The following is a 22,302-nucleotide window of genomic DNA, read 5'->3' as shown; positions in this document are numbered from 1 at the left end:
TTTTGTAAATTTAAAAAATAATTTTTAACCAAAACTGATGTCCCCTCTTACCTTTCTTGATGGGAGTTGCAGTTTTTGAGGGCTGTGATGTTGGGGTCCGTCCAGCAGAGGGTGTTGTAGAGCCGGCTTTGGCAGAGGCTGGTCTGGGGGTGGTGGAGGTGGTTTTAGCCGTGGGGGTGCCAGGCTTGGCTGTGGTTGTGGAGCTCTTGGCTGTGCTGGCTGTGGCTGGCCTGGCTGCAGCAGAGGCAGGGCGAGATCCTGGAGCACCAGCAGCAGGCCTGAGGGAGAACAGAAGAGTGGTGGGGTCAGAATCACTGAGCACGGCTTTCAAACCAGGTGGGGACCTCTACCAGACACCATGAATCAGTATTCCTGTAGAGGTGATAAAATATTGAAATGGAGACGTGACTGCTAGTGCTATTTATATAAATACAAATAAAAGTGACACCAAATTAACACCAATGTTTAAACAGCCTCATTTGCATTGTCAAGCGAACGTTAGGTCCCTTGAGTTCCACATGCTGGTAACACCTGGGCCATAAATGACAAAGCAAGAGGCCCTTCAATGCTTGGAGTGGCTGGCCCCGACAGGGCACTAATACAGTAACTCACCCAGTCAGCCCCCCCACATCATCACAACACCCTGAGGCATCTGAAGCAGTGCAGTCTGGGAGATGAGTCACATCACACGTACAGAGTGGAGCCCCCCCCACTGCCAAGCCCACCCCCATCTTCATCCTCCTCCCTGCTACATCCAGCCCACCTCTCCTGACATGAGGGTAATGTGCACTCTGGTCAAGTAGCTTCCACGCCAGGCCAGTGCAAAGTAACCGAGATGCAGTGACAGTGGTGAGATCTCGTTAGCCTACGCTGCACTGCACCACCGCCTCTAAATAAAGAACAGAGTTAGCGTCGGCGGCGGGGAGAGGCAAGATCGCTGGGGTCATGTTCATCTTTAATTCAGACGGAGCACAGAAATAACTTGTTCAAATCCCTGTTGGAACTATGGATGGAGTTAAAAGCATATTTCATTGTACAAGAGCAAACACTGGCAGTTTTTACACGGCAAGGAAACCCGGAGTGCCACGCACACCCTGTCAAGTGTAGGCCTAACGGAACGCACCCCGTCTGGTAACATCTAGCCTCGACATGATGTCCACTAGCAATGGATTACAACCATCCATCCTTCCCTGTACAGGATGAGTTGTCATAGGTAGAGAATGAAGAGCGGTGAAGAGGGAAGCAGCTGATGAGCCTGTTGAACCAAAACAAGAGACCGCCTGTTATTACTCCAACGATGAGAGGGATTACAAGCTCATGTTAATGATATTGTTTGGTGTGGTGACGTCTAGACTAAGGCTTGTTTATGAAGCATTAACAGCCTAGGTCATGGTACAAAAAGGCCATTGTTTCTATCCAGAGTTGCATCACAAAAACTGGCCCTTTTCTCTATTAGTATGCGTGATATAACCTAGTCCAGGAGAAGAGCTTTTTAATTGGCTGACCCTTCAACTGATTAACTACGAGCGAGCAGAACATGACATTCACTGTGGTTTCCTCAGGTATCAATCTGACAGGTATCAATCTGACAGGACAGGTATCAATCTGACAGGACAGGTATCAATCTGACAGGACAGGTATCAATCTGACAGGACAGGTATCAATCTGACAGGACAGGTATCAATCTGACAGGACAGGTATCAATCTGACAAGTCTAGACATAAATGAGGACACAGTAAAAAGAAAAGTAACGTGGTCAAATTCTAAGTTCATGAGATTTGTAAAAGTGTGTGCTGACAGAAAAAATGGAATTAAAGATTAGAAAATAATTACAGGACGAAGTGAATAGAAGGTAGAGAGAATGCAGGAGAGATGAGTATTTATCGTAATCTGTGTGAGGAAAGGAATATGGCTTATCAAAAATGACAGGATGACTCCGTTTAGGTAGGGAAGCAAGGCAGATTAGCGGGCCATCGTCAAAGGCAGTAGGAGGGAGGGAGTGAGAGAAAGTGCTCATCCGATTACACCTCATTAACCTTCTATCATTGTCGCTTCTCAAAAAGTTCCAGTCACTGTAGTAGGAGCCAGCGCGGCCATTACAGAATAACGGGTCATGGTCCAACAATTAAAACAAATTAAAAAGACAGGCAGGATGTGTTACAAAATGAATACATGCTTCTCGGCAGTTAGGCAGAATGAAAAGGCTCCACTGAGGCATTACAGTGCAATGATGCTTGAATTGTTAAGCTTTTTTAATTTTTATTCTCTAATTAAGATCAGTCAACCAAATGACTGAGGCAGTGTTGATCATGTTAGACTCGTGATCAGTCTAATGGCTTGCACACAATGAAGGAAAATTGCTGTGCATTGCTTCTCAAACTTGCCAAAGGCTTTGCCATTAGGAACATCATCACACATTGGGGTTAAAGAAAATGTAGAGAAAAAGCCTAGAAATTCACTGATGCTTAAAAAATGAGCGCAGAGACAATTAAAGTAGCCTGAGGTTTTTAAAATATAACATTTTAGTTTCATTACGCATTCTGGAACGATGTGGAACTTTGCGGTGATTAACATAAAAATCAGGTTGCCCGTGTGCCTTCGCGTGGCAAATCAAAGTGGGGCTACGATTAAGTCAATGAGATGCATAAGCAAGGCTAGTGCCTCCCCTGCAGCAGAGCTAACAGCAAAGAGCCAGCTACCATGGGGACGGACCTCCTCCCAGGGAGACAGCTGGCATATTAGAGATGCCATTTTAATTCAGCAGAAAGGCTGGGAGGGACACTTTACCCTGGTTAAAAGGAGGAGATTCTACCTCCAGGACATCCACACAGGGCTTCAGATATGGGAACACCACAGGAATCTCACTAACCCAGGAACAAAAGGTATCAGTCCTTCGCTTGGTAGTTAGTTGCCTTGGAGGTAGGGAGATCCTTATACTGCCGCAGCAGCACTCAAGAGGGGCTTTGAGCGACAGGATAAGACATTACACAGGGTGCCGCCTTAACCTGATAAACCAGCTACAGCTGGCTTCTTGGTTGGTTCTGCTTGAGGAAAATAACATTTCAAAATAAGATATCAAAAAGGACAGTCAACCCACTGAAGACGGAGCTGAGGTGTCGAGTAAAAGTAAAATGGTTTCCATCTCCTAGCAGTTGAGGGACAAAGAGGAAACCAGTGAGAGAACAAAGAGCAGGTAGAGCCTGGTGGGTGACGATGCAGATACCTGTATAACAGAATAGGGCTGTATGAGTGTGGTGAAGCAGAGGCCTATAGAACCACTGCTTTCACAGAGAGCACTCTGCAACATCCATCACGTCTGCCACACTTCCAGAGCATGAGCTCACACCCCCGTTACCACCAGATCCTTTAAGTGATTAGGTCTGCTGCTGTACCTCCCATAAAACCATGGCTGGGGGAGACTGCGTCAGAGTGGTCTGCCTGTCACACCCACAGCCCAGCAGGAGAAGAGATTTACAGACCTGTACCTGGCCTGCTTCACACTGTACACGCCTGCCACAGCTCCATTACACTGTACACGACTGCCACAGCTCCATTACACTGTACACGACTGGCAGCCTACTGCTCCATTACACTGTACACGACTGGCAGCCTACTGCTCCATTACACTGTACACGCCTGCCACAGCTCCATTACACTGTACACGCCTGCCACAGCTCCATTACACTGTACACGACTGCCAGCCTACTGCTCCATTACACTGTACACGACTGCCAGCCTACTGCTCCATTACACTGTACACGACTGGCATCCTACAGCTCCATTACACTGTACACGACTGGCAGCCTACAGCTCCATTACACTGTACACGACTGGCAGCCTACTGCTCTATTACACTGTACACGACTGGCAGCCTACTGCTCCATTACACTGTACACGACTGGCAGCCTACTGCTCCATTACACTGTACACGACTGGCAGCCTACTGCCCTATTACACTGTACACGACTGGCAGTCTACTGCTCTATTACACTGTACACGACTGGCAGCCTACAGCTCCATTACACTGTACACGACTGGCAGCCTACTGCTCCATTACACTGTACACGACTGGCAGCCTACTGCTCCATTACACTGTACACGACTGGCAGCCTACTGCTCTATTACACTGTACACGACTGGCAGCCTACTGCTCTATTACACTGTACACGACTGGCAGCCTACTGCTCTATTACACTGTACACGACTGGCAGCCTACTGCTCTATTACACTGTACACGACTGGCAGCCTACTGCTCTATTACACTGTACACGACTGGCAGCCTACTGCTCTATTACACTGTACACGACTGGCAGCCTACTGCTCCATTACACTGTACACGACTGGCAGCCTACTGCCCTATTACACTGTACACGACTGGCAGCCTACTGCTCTATTACACTGTACACGACTGGCAGCCTACTGCTCTATTACACTGTACACGACTGGCAGCCTACTGCTCTATTACACTGTACACAACTGGCAGCCTACTGCTCCATTACACTGTACACGACTGGCAGCCTACTGCCCTATTACACTGTACACGACTGGCAGCCTACTGCCCTATTACACTGTACACGACTGGCAGCCTACTGCTCTATTACACTGTACACGACTGGCAGCCTACTGCCCTATTACACTGTACACGACTGGCAGCCTACTGCTCTATTACACTGTACACGACTGGCAGCCTACTGCTCTATTACACTGTACACGACTGGCAGCCTACTGCTCTATTACTGTTAAGTACAGCAGGACAAGGGAGAGAGAGCCACCACCCCTACCCTCTTCTCCTAGCCTTCATGGCTTCCTCCAAATTCATAGACCACCACCCCTACCCTCTTCTCCTAGCCTTCATGGCTTCCTCCAAATTCATAGACCACCACCCCTACCCTCTTCTCCTAGCCTTCATGGCTTCCTCCAAATTCATAGACCACCACCCCTACCCTCTTCTCCTAGCCTTCATGGCTTCCTCTAAATTCATAGACCACCACCCCTACCCTCTTCTCCTAGCCTTCATGGCTTCCTCCAAATTCATAGACCACCACCCCTACCCTCTTCTCCTAGCCTTCATGGCTTCCTCTAAATTCATAGACCACCACCCCTACCCTCTTCTCCTAGCCTTCATGGCTTCCTCTAAATTCATAGACCACCACCCCTACCCTCTTCTCCTAGCCTTCATGGCTTCCTCTAAATTCATAGACCACCACCCCTACCCTCTTCTCCTAGCCTTCATGGCTTCCTCCAAATTCATAGACCACCACCCCTACCCTCTTCTCCTAGCCTTCATGGCTTCCTCCAAATTCATAGACCACCACCCCTACCCTCTTCTCCTAGCCTTCATGGCTTCCTCTAAATTCATAGACCACCACCCCTACCCTCTTCTCCTAGCCTTCATGGCTTCCTCTAAATTCATAGACCACCACCCCTACCCTCTTCTCCTAGCCTTCATGGCTTCCTCTAAATTCATAGACCACCACCCCTACCCTCTTCTCCTAGCCTTCATGGCTTCCTCTAAATTCATAGACCACCACCCCTACCCTCTTCTCCTAGCCTTCATGGCTTCCTCTAAATTCATAGACCACCACCCCTACCCTCTTCTCCTAGCCTTCATGGCTTCCTCCAAATTCATAGACCACCACCCCTACCCTCTTCTCCTAGCCTTCATGGCTTCCTCTAAATTCATAGACCACCACCCCTACCCTCTTCTCCTAGCCTTCATGGCTTCCTCTAAATTCATAGACCACCACCCCTACCCTCTTCTCCTAGCCTTCATGGCTTCCTCTAAATTCATAGACCACCACCCCTACCCTCTTCTCCTAGCCTTCATGGCTTCCTCTAAATTCATAGACCACCACCCCTACCCTCTTCTCCTAGCCTTCATGGCTTCCTCTAAATTCATAGACCACCACCCCTACCCTCTTCTCCTAGCCTTCATGGCTTCCTCTAAATTCATAGACCACCACCCCTACCCTCTTCTCCTAGCCTTCATGGCTTCCTCTAAATTCATAGACCACCACCCCTACCCTCTTCTCCTAGCCTTCATGGCTTCCTCCAAATTCATAGACCACCACCCCTACCCTCTTCTCCTAGCCTTCATGGCTTCCTCTAAATTCATAGACCACCACCCCTACCCTCTTCTCCTAGCCTTCATGGCTTCCTCTAAATTCATAGACCACCACCCCTACCCTCTTCTCCTAGCCTTCATGGCTTCCTCCAAATTCATAGACCACCACCCCTACCCTCTTCTCCTAGCCTTCATGGCTTCCTCTAAATTCATAGACCACCACCCCTACCCTCTTCTCCTAGCCTTCATGGCTTCCTCTAAATTCATAGACCACCACCGACGCTCCTTACTTATAGGCCCAACAATGCACTGTTTATTTTATTTCACCTTTATTTAACCAGGTAGGCCAGTTGAGAACAAGTTCTCATTTCCAACTGCGACCTGGCCAAGATAAAGCAAAGCAGTGTGACAAAAAACAGAGTTACACATGGAATAAACAAACGTCCAGTCAATAACACAATGGAAAAGTGTAAGCTGAAGCCATGACATGCAACATGTTCAGCTCCACACTACACTCCTCCCCATCCCCACAGTCACACTGGTTAAACGCCATCAAATAACATTGTATTTGTCAGTGTGCAGCAGGTATAAAAGGTGCAGTGAAATGATTATGTGCCAGCTCCCTCAACAACACAGTACATTAATCAGTAAGAGTCAAGTCAAAAACAACAGAAGTAATAATATCAGAAAACAATGAAAAAACCCACTAAAATAAGATTTGTTGGCTAGGCGCTAGCAACAGGGCAACGATCGTTGGGCAACATGCTGATTAACGTATACAGCCTCCCAGCAATACAGCCCTGCACAGCATACACACAACACCAGCATACGCATGCAAGCAAAGCCACACCCAATGAGCAATGACGGGAGCTGCATGATATCATCTCAACTATGACTCAAAAACATGCCTTCACACACATACCTTCCCCCACACCAGCCAGTGTGTCCAACACCACCTAATGACTTACAGCATACACTAAATCAGACCCGGAGGTTTCCTGTCACAGGCTGTAGAGCTACCATTATACAGGCAATCAGTATCAAACAGGCTGTAGAGCTACCATTATACAGGCAATCAGTATCAAACAGGCTGTAGCGCTACCATTATACAGGCAATCAGTATCAAACAGGCTGTAGCGCTACCATTATACAGGCAATCAGTATCAAACAGGCTGTAGAGCTACCATTATACAGGCAATCAGTATCAAACAGGCTGTAGAGCTACCATTATACAGGCAATCAGTATCAAACAGGCTGTAGAGCTACCATTATACAGGCAATCAGTATCAAACAGAGGACATGCACACAGAGTACAAAACACAGCCCTACAACAGTGTTGGCTTGAGAAAATGTGCACACCTCATCACACAGCCAAATTGGTACTGCAAAAACAATGGCGCACACACACACACACACACACACACACACACACACACACACACAGTGGGTAAATAGTGTTCACACCTCTACTACACCCACCAACCAGGACGTAGTGACAGGTATTAAGTGCTACTGTAAAGGGAGAGGTGGAATACTGACAAATCATGTGCTGCTGCAGACTATTCATTTCACACACATACTTTCAGCTGCCACCGACAAAGTCTGAGGTTGAACTTCAGAATGAATCTGAGGTGTGTCACCAGCAGAGAGGATCTAGTGTTTGGAGGGGTCACAGCAGTCAGACTAAAATAGAACAAAAAGTCTAACAGTTTCAGGACAAACAGAACACAGACCGGACTTGCTAAATGTCAACGGAACCAAAACAGCCATGATGCATAGGGCTGGTACAATTATTGTAGAATTGTGTTATAATTGTGTAACCGACAATTATGAGCAATATCCAGGAACAAAAAAAAAGTCATAAATCGTCTTAATACCGTCCTTTTAGGTGAAAGGGGATTCAACTTCATATTCCAGGTATACAGGGAGTGTACAAAAACATCAGGAACACCTTCCTTTTGCCCTCAGAACAGCCTCAATTCGCCGGGCGTGGACTAGAAGGTGTGGAAAGCTTCCAAAGGGATGCTGGCCTATGTTGACACCAATGCTTCCCACAGTCTTGCCCATTCACCCTCTGAATGGCACATACACAATCCATGTCTCAATCATATCAAGACTTAAGAATCCATCTTTAACCTGTTTCCTCCCTTTCATCTACACTGTTTGAAAGGGAGGAGACAGGTGACCTCAATAAGGGATCACAGCTTTCACCTGGACAGTGCCATGGAAAGGTGTTCCTAATGTTTTGTACCCTACAGTTGACCCAATAGCAGTTTGTTATTTTGACATGAATTGGGTGAAGCTGGTAGCGTAATCATTTTACGATCAAAACGGCACGGTTGGGAGAGAAGATCCAAGCGGTCAAAACCAGAGTCCTATTTATAACCTTTAGAATGGACACCATGTTAATGCATTTGAGCATTTCATTTATCCATTCATGATGAGAATTTGGAATCTTGTACATAGCATTGTTTAAATTCAGAAAGTTGTGTGAATTGCTATTGGTCAACATTACACATGAGGAGCTGTTACAGCTGCTATGGAACGCAGGGTCATGTAAATGCATCATAATAAGCATAAACTTCAATGTCCAAACTTTTCAAATATATGGCTCTGTTAAAAACCATTTGTTTGTGAGACGGGAGTGTCACCAAAGCTGTGTCATATTCATTAAGTATCTCGTAAGACATTTTCAAAAATGCATCACAAGCGCAAAACATTTGTTCTATAAAAATCACAATTAAGACAACCATGACATTTAGCCTACTGGTTATTCTACAACTGTCACAGCCATAATGGTGTGATTCAGTCCAATTAGATTTAGGCCATTTGTAGCTGTAGGATAGTGAAAAAAATACAAAAAAAAAATATATATATATATAGAAATAAATATTTGCTGTCCAATCTTTTCTGTCTGATAAGAACATCTAAGAGTGAACTTGAATAAATTGAGGAACAAAATGAGTATTGAGAGAGAGAGAGTCAGTGGTCTCAGTGAGCAGGGAGACAGGCGGTGTCTGATAGGCCAGAACGTATCCACTCTGCACCGATACGCTCATCTGATACAGACAACATTAAAAAAAGGGAGCAGGAAGGGAAAAGGGACAAATCTAATAACAGCAGAGATTTATGACACTGTCACAGTCTATTACCCCCCCAATGCAGGCTGGCTGGGTACACAACGCTCACGGCATCCATCAGCCTCCACGCCAGCTCCCTCAGCCATATGTTGCAAAATTAGCAGTTTTGTTCCGTAATGCATGGATTAAAGTTCTTGCTTACCTCATAGTTTAACTTCACCAGAGATTGTCGCACTCGCAAAAAAACGCTAAATCGCTATCTGTTGACTAGTATGTACTCGCTAGATCCTGTTAGATTGGAGGGGGAGCGATGAAAAGTAAGGAACTATGAAAGTAAGAGACCACAGTTCCCTTGGTACACAAACAACACAGAAGGGGAAAGGGGGTTGGGCGGGGGGAGTGAGGGCCTATTCAAAGAACAGCCAAACACCTTAGGACATCCCTGATCATCCTCCCCTCTTCACAGACAAAAGGCTTGTTGAGCCACCTCCCAGCAGCCCATGACTCTCTGGAGTTGCTCCCTGGGGTTATGCTCGTCTCTGCTGGAATGCCACACAGCGTGACTCAGGTACTGTCTGGGTCTAATCTGACCTGATTCTACTTACTGCCAAACAGAGGTCCAAAACAGCCTGGTCTGTCTCCTGGAGTTGGTTATTTATTCTGAGGGGTGCAGACTAATCTCTGGATGTGATTTGCAAACCCAAAACAGCGCTGCGAGACCTGGCTCAGAGTGACTGCTGGCCTACTTCTGAGGACTTCTTAAAGCCCCTCTCTGTGTAGGGACATTGTGCCTGTTTCTCCAGAGTGTTTTTAACCTGTCCCTTTCAGCCTGCAACATTCCCAAATGAAGCAACTGGCTTCTCAGTCGCAACTGGAGCGTTACGCTGAATTTATGAAAACAATTCATTACCGCTGTTGTAGTTGCACATGTATTGCACAGTGAACTGAAGTCGGCATCAAACAAAAGGCTGCCCAGCTAGGTACAGACAGACAATCAGCTTTTGCCTGAAGGAAGCCTGAAGTGAGGACCAATTACATACAATTGCCTACTATGTTGTTATCTACACACTCAGTCTCTCCCCAGGGGAGGGGCTACGAGCTCTACACCAATGGTTGGCCTACCTGGTTGTCTTGGAAACAGGAGGCCTATCAGGCTTGGGAGCAGCGGTAGAGCTGGGCTTGGTGGTAGCTGTAGAGCCAGGCCGGGGAGCTGGGGAGATGAGATATGGGAAGGTGAGGAAGAGAAGGAAGGACAAAGAGATAGATATACAACATGAGTAAGATTATTTCATTTAAAGACGCAGCCAATGATTTATGTCATAACATTTATTTCCTGAGGAACCAGGCCAATGTATTTCTATATTTGTTGCAGTCATTCCAGCGTGTCATACATCTTCAACTGAATCCATATGGATGTGATGTACGCCAACCTTCACAATACAAAACAGTACAATGTCATACTTTGCCTCAGGGAAAATGTACATTTGCTGTGTACAGAAGACAATTGGCAACTGAGGACAAATGCAAAGCTTCATCTAGCTTTCAGTGACTGGCTTTCAGTGACTGGCTTTCAGTGACTGGCTTTCAGTGACTGGCTTTCAGTGACTGGCTTTCAGTGACTGGTCCTAAATGTTAGCCTACCTGTGGGCTTCTTAGCAGCGGTGCTGGTGGCTTTGACATCATTAGTTGGCACCGCAGGTGTCTTTTTAGCTGTTCCTGTGGTGGCCTTCACCCCGTTGGTGGCAGCAGGAGCCGAGGTAGGCCGGGTGGTGCCCGCTGGCTTCTTCTCACCAACCTTGGTGGTGGTCTTAGTGGAAGGGACAACGGCTGTGCCTACGGGCCTCTTGGGTGTGGTCTTCTCTGGGGCTCCAGTGGTGGTCTTCTTGGCCACTCCGTTGGTATGTGGCTTGGAAACCCCATTGGTCAGTCGGCTCTGGGCGGTGTTGGGTCGAGACCCTGGTCCAGTCGTGGTCTTAATTGTGGCGGTGGTCCCAGGCTTTGTCTTAGCAGCAGGGGCCTTGGTCTTGGCTTTCGGGTCTGCTGCAGCCTTGCTGTTTCCCGTCTTGGTGGGGGCCACCTGGGCTGGTTCTGGTTGAGGCTCGCCCTGCCCCATCTCTCCCTGCTGGCCAACTCCCTCCGTCTGAGGTGCCGGCACAGCCTGGTTAGGCTCCTCTCCCATCGCAACTGGCTCGTTTACCGGATCGGCGTCCAGTGCTTCCATTGGCTCCATCGCTGCCGTGGCAACCCCATCCGGTTTCATCTCCCCTCAGTCCTGGCTGTCCGTCTCTGCAGAGGAGGGCTGGAGAGCTTGAGACTGAAGATGGTGACTGCACTCAGGCGATGGTGGAGTCTGATCTGGCAAAGAGAAGAGAATAGTATGGTCAGGCTGTGATACTGAGCCTTCATATCAGCAGACAGGCCACAGAGGGATCAGATAAAGGCTTTCCTACAGACAGATATACAGACAAACACTACATACGGCGTATGCAGAAATAATGTTTTGAAAGTAGAGCAAATGTGTTTAAGGTCAATGATCCTAACAGATTAGGAGCAGACAGCACATGATGTGCCATTCTGCAGAGAGCTTCATTGCTAAACAACCCTGGAGGGAACTCTCACACACACACACACACACACACACACACGATACATGTGTGACAATATATTCTTGGGGAAGAGATGGAAGACAACCATAAAAAAAAAATGTAGACATTCTAAATCTAAGTACAAACTCGAGGCAAAACAGAGTTAGCAAATCTTGTTTTTAAACATTAACAAGCCAGAGAATGCACTTGAGTGCATTATATGCTAGGTCTACATACAGAAGAGGCATCAGACTCACTAGTGTGGAAGAAGCCTTCCTTCAACTGAAGCGAGGGGGAAATCGCAAAAATCCCTTCCACTCCTAACAAACTGAGTCAGAAGGCTCTCTCTCTATAACATGCTCTAGATCATCAGACAAGACCGCAAAGCTAAGAAACCACTGGAGATGGAGATGTAAAGTTCACGCTGAGGGGAAAAGACATGCATGTCAAGCATGTAAACAATGCCATAAGCACCGACTAGTAGGCAGTTGCGCTGGGGAAGTACCATAAACACAGATGCTTTGCTGTCAGGGTGGAGAGGTAAGGCCTGCAGTGTGGAGCAGAGGCCTAATGACAGGGAAACGTAGAGAGTCAGTTGACTGACAGGACAGGAGACTTGGCTCCACAGTGAAGCAACACTGAGGCAGAGGAAGTGGCTTGGCCTGAGGAGCGTGGGAACAGGAGAGGGGATACAGTCTGCAAAGCTTGGAACGACAGTGCGCTGCTCGGACTCTAGAAGGCCTCTCCACTTCCACTCAGCCCCTCTCTCCCCCATAGCCAGATGCTGCTGCTCCCCCTCCTTCCTAGAGGAGAGTCTATACTGTCAGCTTCGTGGAACCACTCCCCACACAGCCCCCCTTTCTCTCTGCTCTCATCCCTTACTCATCCTCTAAAACTAAATAAGTTACTGTGCCTTCCTTCGTTCCCCTGCCAAACCTCCCATTTTCTCCAAGCCTTATCCTCAACTTCCCCCACCCTCGCACTCTTTCTACCCCTCTGTTCTCTGTTTGCGTTCGCACAGATGGCCTGAGCAGCTGAGCAAGGCCAGAGGGGAAGAGAGAGAGTGTGAGTGAGTGAGTGAGTGAGTGAGTGAGTGAGTGAGTGAGTGAGTGAGTGAGTGAGAGAGTGAGAGAGAGAAGGAGAGAAGGAGAGAGGGAAAAGCCCTGGGGAGAAAATCCATACTGCAAGCAGCACACACACACACACACACACACACACACACCTCAGACAACAGTGGCAGTGAGAGGGGGAGGAGAGAGCCCTGCCACAGCGCACAGGGCAATCAGCTTAACTGAGTGACACACCAGTCACATTTGGAGTGAGGTGTGTGTGTTGGATGCAAGTGAAAGCAACAGCAACCCTGTTTCACACATTTACATGTTAAGCTCAGTCCAACAGAGACGCTCTGTTCAAGAACACCTAGTCCTCACACCTTGCTGCTCTGCCTATAACAGAGCTCTACACTAACATCAGACCCCTGCCCTGACTACAACCCTTCAAAAAGAAAACCAACAACAAAATCTAACTCCAGATTGACACCAGGGACTCACACGTCGATAGCCCTGACAACTCAACTAGAAAAAATAAAGTCAAATCCAATCGGTGCCTTGCTCCCTCTACCTCCCCTTCCTGTGTTCTGAACGGTTCTATTCCTGCAGTTGCTGAACAGCCAGACAGCTTGACTGTGCTTTTCCCAGCTCTGCTCTGTTGTGGTGATAGATCTCCAGCCCTCAGCCAGAGGAACACTGCTCTGCTCTTTTTCCTCCAGTTGGGAGATTACACAGCTCTAGTCTAAGGCCCCCGCCTCATCTACATCACCCTATGTAGTAGGGAACATACAACCACGCCCAATGATACATGTGTTGGCACTTGCAATATTTTGACTGGCTTTGGACAACCCTGCAATGTTGTAGATGTCTTTGGTGAAATCATTTTGGATTGTCTTTGCAGTCATATGCTTGATTAGAGACGGATGGCGTTAGGATTCCCTGTTTGCAAAACATCTCAAGCTGATTCTCCACAGCTGGTAGCGTGTTAGATATACTTTATTTGTTGGAGTGGGATATCAGAAGCTGTCAGCTGCTAAACGGCTAGAGGATGTGGGCTGGTCAACCAGCTGCATCACAACCCCAAGGACGCTCGCCACCCTCCAAGAGGAGAGGAACAACTTCCTGTCCATGTCTGGAGGACTCATTGTTATTTAGGGAAGCAATAAAGAGAGGAAGATGAGTCCAGACATATGTTGTTGTCACTGTCATGTAGAGTGGCATGTTTTTGTTTATACATCGTTAGCTTAGGTTCAGAAAGATAAATAAGTTTACGTTTTTAAAATGTCCATGGACAGTGATGGTTTTGATATCTTCCCAAACAGCCGCTCATCTCACATAACACTCTCTACAAGCCTCACTGATGAGCAACACACACAGGTCATGAAATACTACACACACACACACACACACACAGGTCATGAAATACTACACACACACACACACACACACACAGGTCATGAAATACTACACACACACACAGGTCATGAAATACTACACACACACACACATCATGAAATACTACACACACCACCAAGGGCAGGGGTTCACTGTCATGTCAAGGAGAAACCAAACAATAGGATGAAGGTGCGCAAGCGCGCGCGCACACACACACACACACACACACACACACACACACACACACACACACACACACACACACACACACACACACACACACACTTATCTCATAATTGTTAATCAATCATAGACAAGAAGCTTAATGCACTTCAGCAGCTGACAATAGAACACCAGCTGGGCAAAGTACGATCATCCTCCAAGAGCCATATTCAATGTAATCTAACCTGCCTCCATGTCTCACAGACACAGCAGATACTTACAGGCCTATAGTGATATCTGGCAGGCCTCCAACAGCACTAGGAGATCCTAGCTTTTCTGATTGTCTAGACACACAAGCGTGAGGAGTCCTCAAATGTATTATGTAATGAGGCAAGTCAGTTAAGGACACATTTTTATTTACAATGACGGCCTACACCGGCCAAACCCGGACGATGCTGGGCCAAATTGTGCACCGCCCTATGGGACTCCCAATCACAGCTGATAATCGGGTCATGAGTATATACTAACGGTAATCGCCACTTTGACCTTTTAAAAAACTGTGCAGTCTCAGTGTGTACACCTAAACAAGCCTTTGCATGTGTATGGCTGTGTTTTGGGGCATTAGGTCAATTTGTTTGATAAAGCGATCGACAAAAACCTATTGGCGTAAATGATACATGTTCAATTCCCAATTAACATCCCCAGCAGGAGAGGGTGGGCTAAACGCTAACTTAATGTCATCTCTCCTGGTGGCCTGTGTGTGCATGTCTAAACAGGGCCTCCCTTTGCCAGGAACAAGAGCCTGGCTACTGAAAATCACAGCGGTCAACAGCACTTATGAATAGCTAGCAATGGCAACCGCCACCGCTTTCCTAGTTCACTGCTGTGTGTACATACATTCTCTGTGTCTGCATGTCCCCCAGGGTCAGCTGTAAATAGCCTTCAATGGGAGGATTGTAGCGGAAGAAAGCCGGGGCAAGCGAACAGGAGATCAGTTAAGTGTGCTTTTCCTAACGCTCCCGTAACCTTCCCTTAATGCCTAACGATCGAATTGATAACCCTGGAACCAGAGAGACGATTCAAGAGTTAACGGTCGGAAGTCTGGTTTGAAGAGGCCAGTTAAACAGCCTCTAAACCCATCAACACACATTCATCGCCACATGCTGCAAACACTGGGATCAGTTGTCTTCACTCCTCAGCCAGTGTTAAGACGCCCTGGTGCCTGTGTTGACAGAACATCTCTCATTTTAATGTTGACTGTGTGGCGTCTTCATCTAGAAACCACTGCTCTTATTCAACACTGCTGAGATAAGTTCCTCGAGGTTTCTGTTCGAAGCGAACATGTTCATTTCAGTTAAACGATCTGAAATAAACATTCCAATATGTTAAGTGAACATTAATGTTTAAGGCACCACGCGCTGGCATAGGGCCAGAGGTCAACTCTAAAACAGACTCCCTGCAGCATTCCACTATTCCTCTGAGGGAGGACAAGCATACACACCAGAAATTGTGCTTTGAGGATCAGAACACATGAAACACTTTGTTGAATGATGCAGCATTGAGTCTACAAGCAAGTCTGGGGAATTGAGACTAGCAGCTGAAACCAGAATGGATGGTACTACCAGTCTTACACAGACAAGACCACACAAAGAATAGAAGGTTAGACCCATGGCAACTTCATTTGGGGTTGGTGCAGATGGTTCTGATACAAAAGAGAAGGGAAACAGAGGGGTGCTAGAGGGCGCTACAGAGAGGGCCTAAAACAGAAACAGCACCGCCTCCAAATGCTAAAATTCCCCCCCATTAATACGCTCCATCATGTATCATCTCAGAGGGAAATCTTGGCACTAAACCCTGAACAGCTGCTGTGTATTACTAATATCATCATTCATTTCAAAGTACAATTAATACATTGTGGAAAATGACAAATCTGCAAGTGTGATTAAATGTCATTCAGGAACTTACAATAGATCACACCCAAAAACACATGCTTTCCAAGGCTTCAAGAGACCTCATGAGCATCATCATCATAAAAGCATTACATAACACCATACTCATCATCATAGTCCCTTTCAGCGACTACCGTACACCCCAGTTCATCTCTCCACTCAATTAGCAGGAAGCTTTCCCTGCATGGTACCGTCCCTCTGTCTCTCTGCTTTAATAGAAACCATTATACACTTCTGGAGCCTTGGGGCGGCTATCTAAACAGAACCCAAGAGACTGTGGGACTGATTGTTGCTGTGCGCTGCCCAGCTAAGAAAGGGGAGCACAAAAGACGCATGACACCGTCCCAGCTGAGTCAGTGTGCTGCCTTCATCACCCTGATACTAATCGCAGCTCGCACATTCCCAAACAGGCCCGGCCAAAGGTCAGGAAGCCGCCCCTGCCCCACACACAAACAAACCGCTCCAAACAAAGTTGACTCCTGTCCACGGAATTCCTTCCCTGGACACGGTGTAGGAGGGAGACGAGAAGGGATTGTGTGGCCCTTCTTCGACGGTGACGTCAGGACATGCCCGACAAATGAGGCTATGGACACTTAACTCCCCAGACAGGATCCAAATCAGCTGCTTTATCTCCTGGGCTATAGCCTACAATGCACCATGGTTTTAACCTTATGATTTCAATTGACAACTTAATGGTCTTGGTAACAGACAATGGACCAAGTAAACTCAGTTCAGGAATACGCTTCTCTCTTGTTCACTGGTCTGCTGCCTGTGTCAGTAAAGGCAACATCTTGTGTGACAGACACCTGAATCACAGAACTATGTGATGTGACGGACTAATCCCTGTGCTCTAAAGAAGTTTAGTAGGAGCCAAAAGCAGGTTTAGCGTCTGTACCGCCATGGCACGACTGGTAGAGACTTCAAGTGAGAGAAGGGTACCATCTACATCACATGCCTTCACACCCGGACCCATCCAGTGAATATGCTGGTCCCAAACACACACACACACACACTACCCCCCCCTTCACCAGCGTGCGTCACCCATCTCCCAGCCTCAGGAGACTCGGCCCCCCGGGGACAGGGAGATTAACACATGACAGAGCTTGTTAACCCTGGACAAAGAGATTTGCTAATCCTGTACGACTGTCCTCCAGCGCCGGCCCAGACTACCCACAGAGACAGAGAGCGCCCAGGACAGAGGCCTAGTGTATCCCAGAAACCAAACAAAAAAGACCTGGCTCCATCACAACAATGGAGAGACGGAGCCGACAACAAACAAGGTCCCAACAGCGCACGGTCTAGCTACAGTAGACCACTGAGAGGAATAGTGGGGTGGGTGTGATCTTGACCATGCTGATATTGATCGTGGGGGAGAAAGTGAGGATGTGGGCTACTCAGATGGTGAGAAGCGTCTGTGCATTAGAGGCAGAGAGGGACCCGTTCCACTAATGGGGTCCCTTCCCTGGGGGTTACCCACCAGTGAGGCTGGTGTGGAGGGACTGAAGGAGAGTAATGTGGAACTTGAAGAGCAGGTCCTTCTCCATAATAGGCAGTGTGTCCACTGACAGACTCCACTCAGGGGGTAAATGACATTAGGCCAGATAGAGCCAGCTGGTGGGTTGGATCGATGACAACAGAGAGGAACAAGGCAGGCATCTGGACAGCACAGCAAAACATACCCTTGAGGCTCCAGCTCTCTAGCAGCCACTCACTACTGGAACTGACTGTAGCCATAAGAGGATTATGTCCTCCTGTTTGAAGCAGAGCAGGCACGTTCCAGATGGAATCTGATCCCTCACAGGTTGTCCACACCACCAGGGCTAACCAGGGCTTTTCAACAAAATAACAGCTAGGCTAACGCCACATAAAACTGTACCTAGCCGTTACCCAGAAATGTACATGGTATTTGGGGCTTGGGTCAAAAGGCTTCTTAAATAGAAATCACAGGACAACAGCATTTCAAATGACTCAAAACATCTGACAAATCTCCCCCCTGTCAACTCTCATAATTGTAGCCATAATTCTGTCATCGGGAACTTTAGGCATCCATATCATGCCGGACTGGCCCATGGTGTAGACAGGCTGCCACAGCACTGGCATAATGCTGAATGCATTGGGCAGAAACAAATGAAACAACTGACAGTAAACAGGTGGAAACCATGGCAATACTTACAGTGCATTGGGAAAGTATTCAGACCCCTTTACTTCTTCCACATTGTTACGTTACAGCCTTATTATAAAGTTGATGAAATAGTTTTTTTCACTCATGAATCTACACACAATACTCCATAATGACAAAGCGAAAACAGGTTTCGAAACTTTTGCAAATTACAAATAAAAAACAGAAATACCCTATTTACATAAGTATTTAGACCCTCTGTTATAAGACTGTAAATTGAGCTCAGGTGCATCCTGTTTCCATTGATCATCCTTGAGATGTTTCTACAACTTTGAGTCCACCTGTGGTAAATGTAAATGTCTGGACATGATCTGGAAAGGCACACCTGTCTATAATAGGTCAGAGCAAAAACCAAGCAGGTCGAAGGAATTGTCCGTAGAGCTCCAAGACGGGATTGTGTTGAGGCGCAGATCTGCAGAAGGGTACCAAAAAATGTCTGAAGCATTGAAGGTTCAAGAACAGTGGCCTCAATCATTCTTAAATAATTTCTTTCACTTACTTGCTGTGCCGTTTCATTGTTCATTTGTTCAGTCGTTTCATTCTCAACCAGGATTTCTATGGAATGCCATTTGGGTCATTGCGTGTCAAAAAGACACAAAAAGATAACACTATCTGACGTGTCAAATAAGCTTGTTGACCAATCAGGACCTGAATATGACTGCACATCACATAATAATTTAACACGTTCATTATTTTTTTACGTAGTTATTACACTATCACTCGTATTTCATGTCACAAAAATTCATCGATACATATGCTACAAGTTGTCTTGCGCACCTACAGTGCTGGCATAAAAAAGATAGCTAGCTAACTATATAGCTAGGTGTCATCATCTATAATAACCCTCATTTATTAGACTGTTCTTATTTTCATCTATGTGAAGCTAGCCACATTAAGGATTAGCCACAATAGTGGACTTTGCGTAAGCCTTCAAAATAAAAGTATGTTATTGACAGTGATGCAAATTAATACAAATAGTAGAATTATGACAATTGAATAGATCATGCTAAATGAGGTTGGAATGTTGTATAAATTCAACAAAAGACAATGTTAATTTGACAAATCTGTTGAAATCACACTGGATGCATTATACTTTAGAATTGCATTGGGGGCATACTTATTTCACTGTTCAGCCTTACCTATGGATTGTGGATCAATGACATGGGGTATCAGTCTACTCAGTGACACCCAGAGAACAATAGCGTCATAGCTCTTATTGTGGGACTCTGAAACCACTGTGAATTGAGCCACATTCATTGTCAACCTATGTGTATTGAACACTATTCCTGAGGAAAAACAATACTGTGTGGATGTTTGAGTCTGATAACTCTGAGGAGGACGCTGGGAAAAAATATCTTGGGATCCCCAATCCTTAGGTAAAGCTGTACAGTGCAATATGAATGTCAATACACACAATAGGCTGACTGGGGAGGTGATTTCTCACAGTCCAACGATAAGAGATACAATGCTAATATTTGCATAAAATCTTCACAGTTGTGTTCTGTGGGTGTCACAGAGTAGACTGATAACCCATTTCATTGATTCACATTCCAACCTTGTTTAACATTATCTAGTCTAAATATGGCATGATTCCACCAATTGTAACCTTATGCATCACTTCCAAAAGAGGTACTTTTATTTTGAAGGCAAACCAAATTCCACTTGTCTCTGTGGCTTGCTTCACAATACATAACCTGGCCCGGTCAAGCCTCACTACCCAGATGAAGCTAGCTGGCTGTTTATAACCCTGTTGCCCAAAGCTAAGGTTAAGTAGCTGGCTAGCTACTTATTTTCATGAACTGAAGTTCAATTTCAATAGGCGAACAACAAGTGGCTACCTAGCTAATACTTACAAGGATTCCTAAATCATTGCTAAGAACAATGAAAATGACTGAAGTTTCTACTGGTCATTGTTTTCAGGCTGGTTGTATTGTTGCTAGGTACCAAGCTAAAGCTAGCTACCCCAGAAGTTGCGGTCGAACAAATAATGCTTTATTACCAACGCGGTATTGTAAACACATCGTTCATGGCCAGTGTTTGCAGACTTTTTTGTACAGCTTTGACAGTGCTACTGATAGTAGTGGTGGCGCTTGGCTTGCACGTGCAAATTCAGAACACATACCATTCTATAATAGAACTGTATTATTGGACGTGTATCTTTTTTGACACGCAAAGACCCAAATGGCGTTCCATAGTATGTCGTGATGCTATTACTGTGCAACTCCGATAGGGCAACATCTGAAAAATAGCGAACTTGGTAGTGTGTACTGGTGCTCAACCAGAGGGTGAAAGCCAACATCACGCACAACAGAGAAGTGTTAATTGTCAAGGGCAATGAATTCCATTATCCTGGCATTAATGGATTTCACCTTTGAGTTTACTCTTTCAAATGACTACTCGATCCAATCAGCATACATAGTGGGCTAGGTTGTTAGGAATGCTGTGTTGCACGTGTAGCGCAAAATTTTATGTGGCGTCATTATGTCATGTACCTACGTCAGCTTTGACATCGGTTTTGCACATCGGTGTTAAACTAGACATCTGGCCGATACCAATGTTGGCATTTTTAGCTAATATCGACCGATTCTGATAGATTTACTTATATATCGTGCATCCCTACTAGAAACCAGCAAGCCTTAAGTTTCTGACAGTATTAAAGATCCTTTCCATGATGAGTAGAAGTTATGGCCATATCGCAGCCTTGCAGCAACCACAGCAATCCAGGCAAAATTCTGAAAGTGGTGAGGGAGGCATAGCAACAGGGCTCTGAACCATGTCCATTATCCAGCCTCCCACTGGAAGAATTCAGAGCCTCAACACAGAAAATTAATTACTGCAGCTGCTGGCATATATACCCTCAAAACTGCACAGCAACTGTCATGACTGACAACTGTGATACCACCGAGGCAGCTATCTTGGCTGGACCAATGTCCATAGCAGAATTATCTGGCCTTTATCTGGAAAGTACACATTACAGTAGTGACAACCATGGCAAACAATGGAGTGGCACTACAGAACCCACTACTACAGTCCCGAGTCTGTGGTTATAATAATCTCGACTGCAGGCCAGTTGTCAGCTCTGACTTTACTCATAAGCGATGGTGACAGAAAGTGCCAAAGGTCATACAGTTCAGCCCACTGAGCAATAAAAGCAGTAGAGACAGCATCCATGATGGCCGATTCATGGACTGTCTATATCCGACTTGCATCCGGTTTAATCTGACTTCTATATGGGGCCGTCTATGGGAATTGTCTTTTTGGGCCGGACATCAGTTAAACTGCAGGTGCAGTCGAAAGTGTGCTTCCAGACTGGAACCCTGGGCCTTGGTTCAGCCTGAGAGGGATCTGGTGAGTATGGGACCAGACCAGGGAAGGCAGCGGAACACCAATTTGAATATGTACAGTTTGGGGACGTCACTTAATCAACCTATTTAGCCTACTACGCCTGAGGGCAAGCCGAGGCACAAATTACTGCAGGCATTTCCCCGACAGCCCATGGCATAGGTCAGAGGAAGGGCAGAGCAAAGAGAACTGTCGGTCATAAAATCACCCCAGAATGCTACGGTATGAATTCCGCATGGAATTGCATCTCTTCTGATTGTAGACATCTAAGCCCTCCTTTGGCCAACTGTTTCAGCAGGCTTACTAAAGCATGTGCATGGCATTAAAGGAGAGACTTAAAATAGGTGTGACAGACAATGTAATAACCAAAATGCCAGCGGAGACATGAGTGGAGGAGGAATCCATTTTCAGCCTATTGTGAAAGTGAGGTGGGCAAGGGGAATTTGGTACCAAATGTCACAATGCTGGCACATTGGTTGAAAGTACAAAAGTAACAC

General features: G+C 46.4%; 1 protein-coding gene across 3 annotated transcripts in view; it reads right to left on the bottom strand.

The window, feature by feature from the left end:
- The window catches only part of LOC115170533 (mucin-17), a 29,040-nt gene that overhangs the window by 4,527 nt on the left and 2,211 nt on the right, over window positions 1-22,302 (bottom strand). For 2 of the 3 annotated variants that reach the window (XM_029726754.1, XM_029726756.1), the window contains exons 2-4: window positions 10,786-11,499; window positions 10,267-10,354; window positions 52-278 (exon numbers count right to left, since the gene is read on the bottom strand). In XM_029726754.1, coding sequence (XP_029582614.1) covers window positions 52-278; window positions 10,267-10,354; window positions 10,786-11,404 — 934 coding nt within the window. In that variant the 5' untranslated portion in view covers window positions 11,405-11,499. The remainder of the gene's footprint in view (window positions 1-51; window positions 279-10,266; window positions 10,355-10,785; window positions 11,500-22,302) is intronic. The other variant, XM_029726755.1, reaches the window with a different exon arrangement.

The sequence above is a fragment of the Salmo trutta genome, chromosome 32 (genome assembly GCF_901001165.1).
Source record: "Salmo trutta chromosome 32, fSalTru1.1, whole genome shotgun sequence".
NCBI classification, from domain to species: Eukaryota; Metazoa; Chordata; class Actinopteri; order Salmoniformes; family Salmonidae; genus Salmo; species Salmo trutta.
This window is presented reverse-complemented; position numbering and strand designations above follow the sequence as displayed.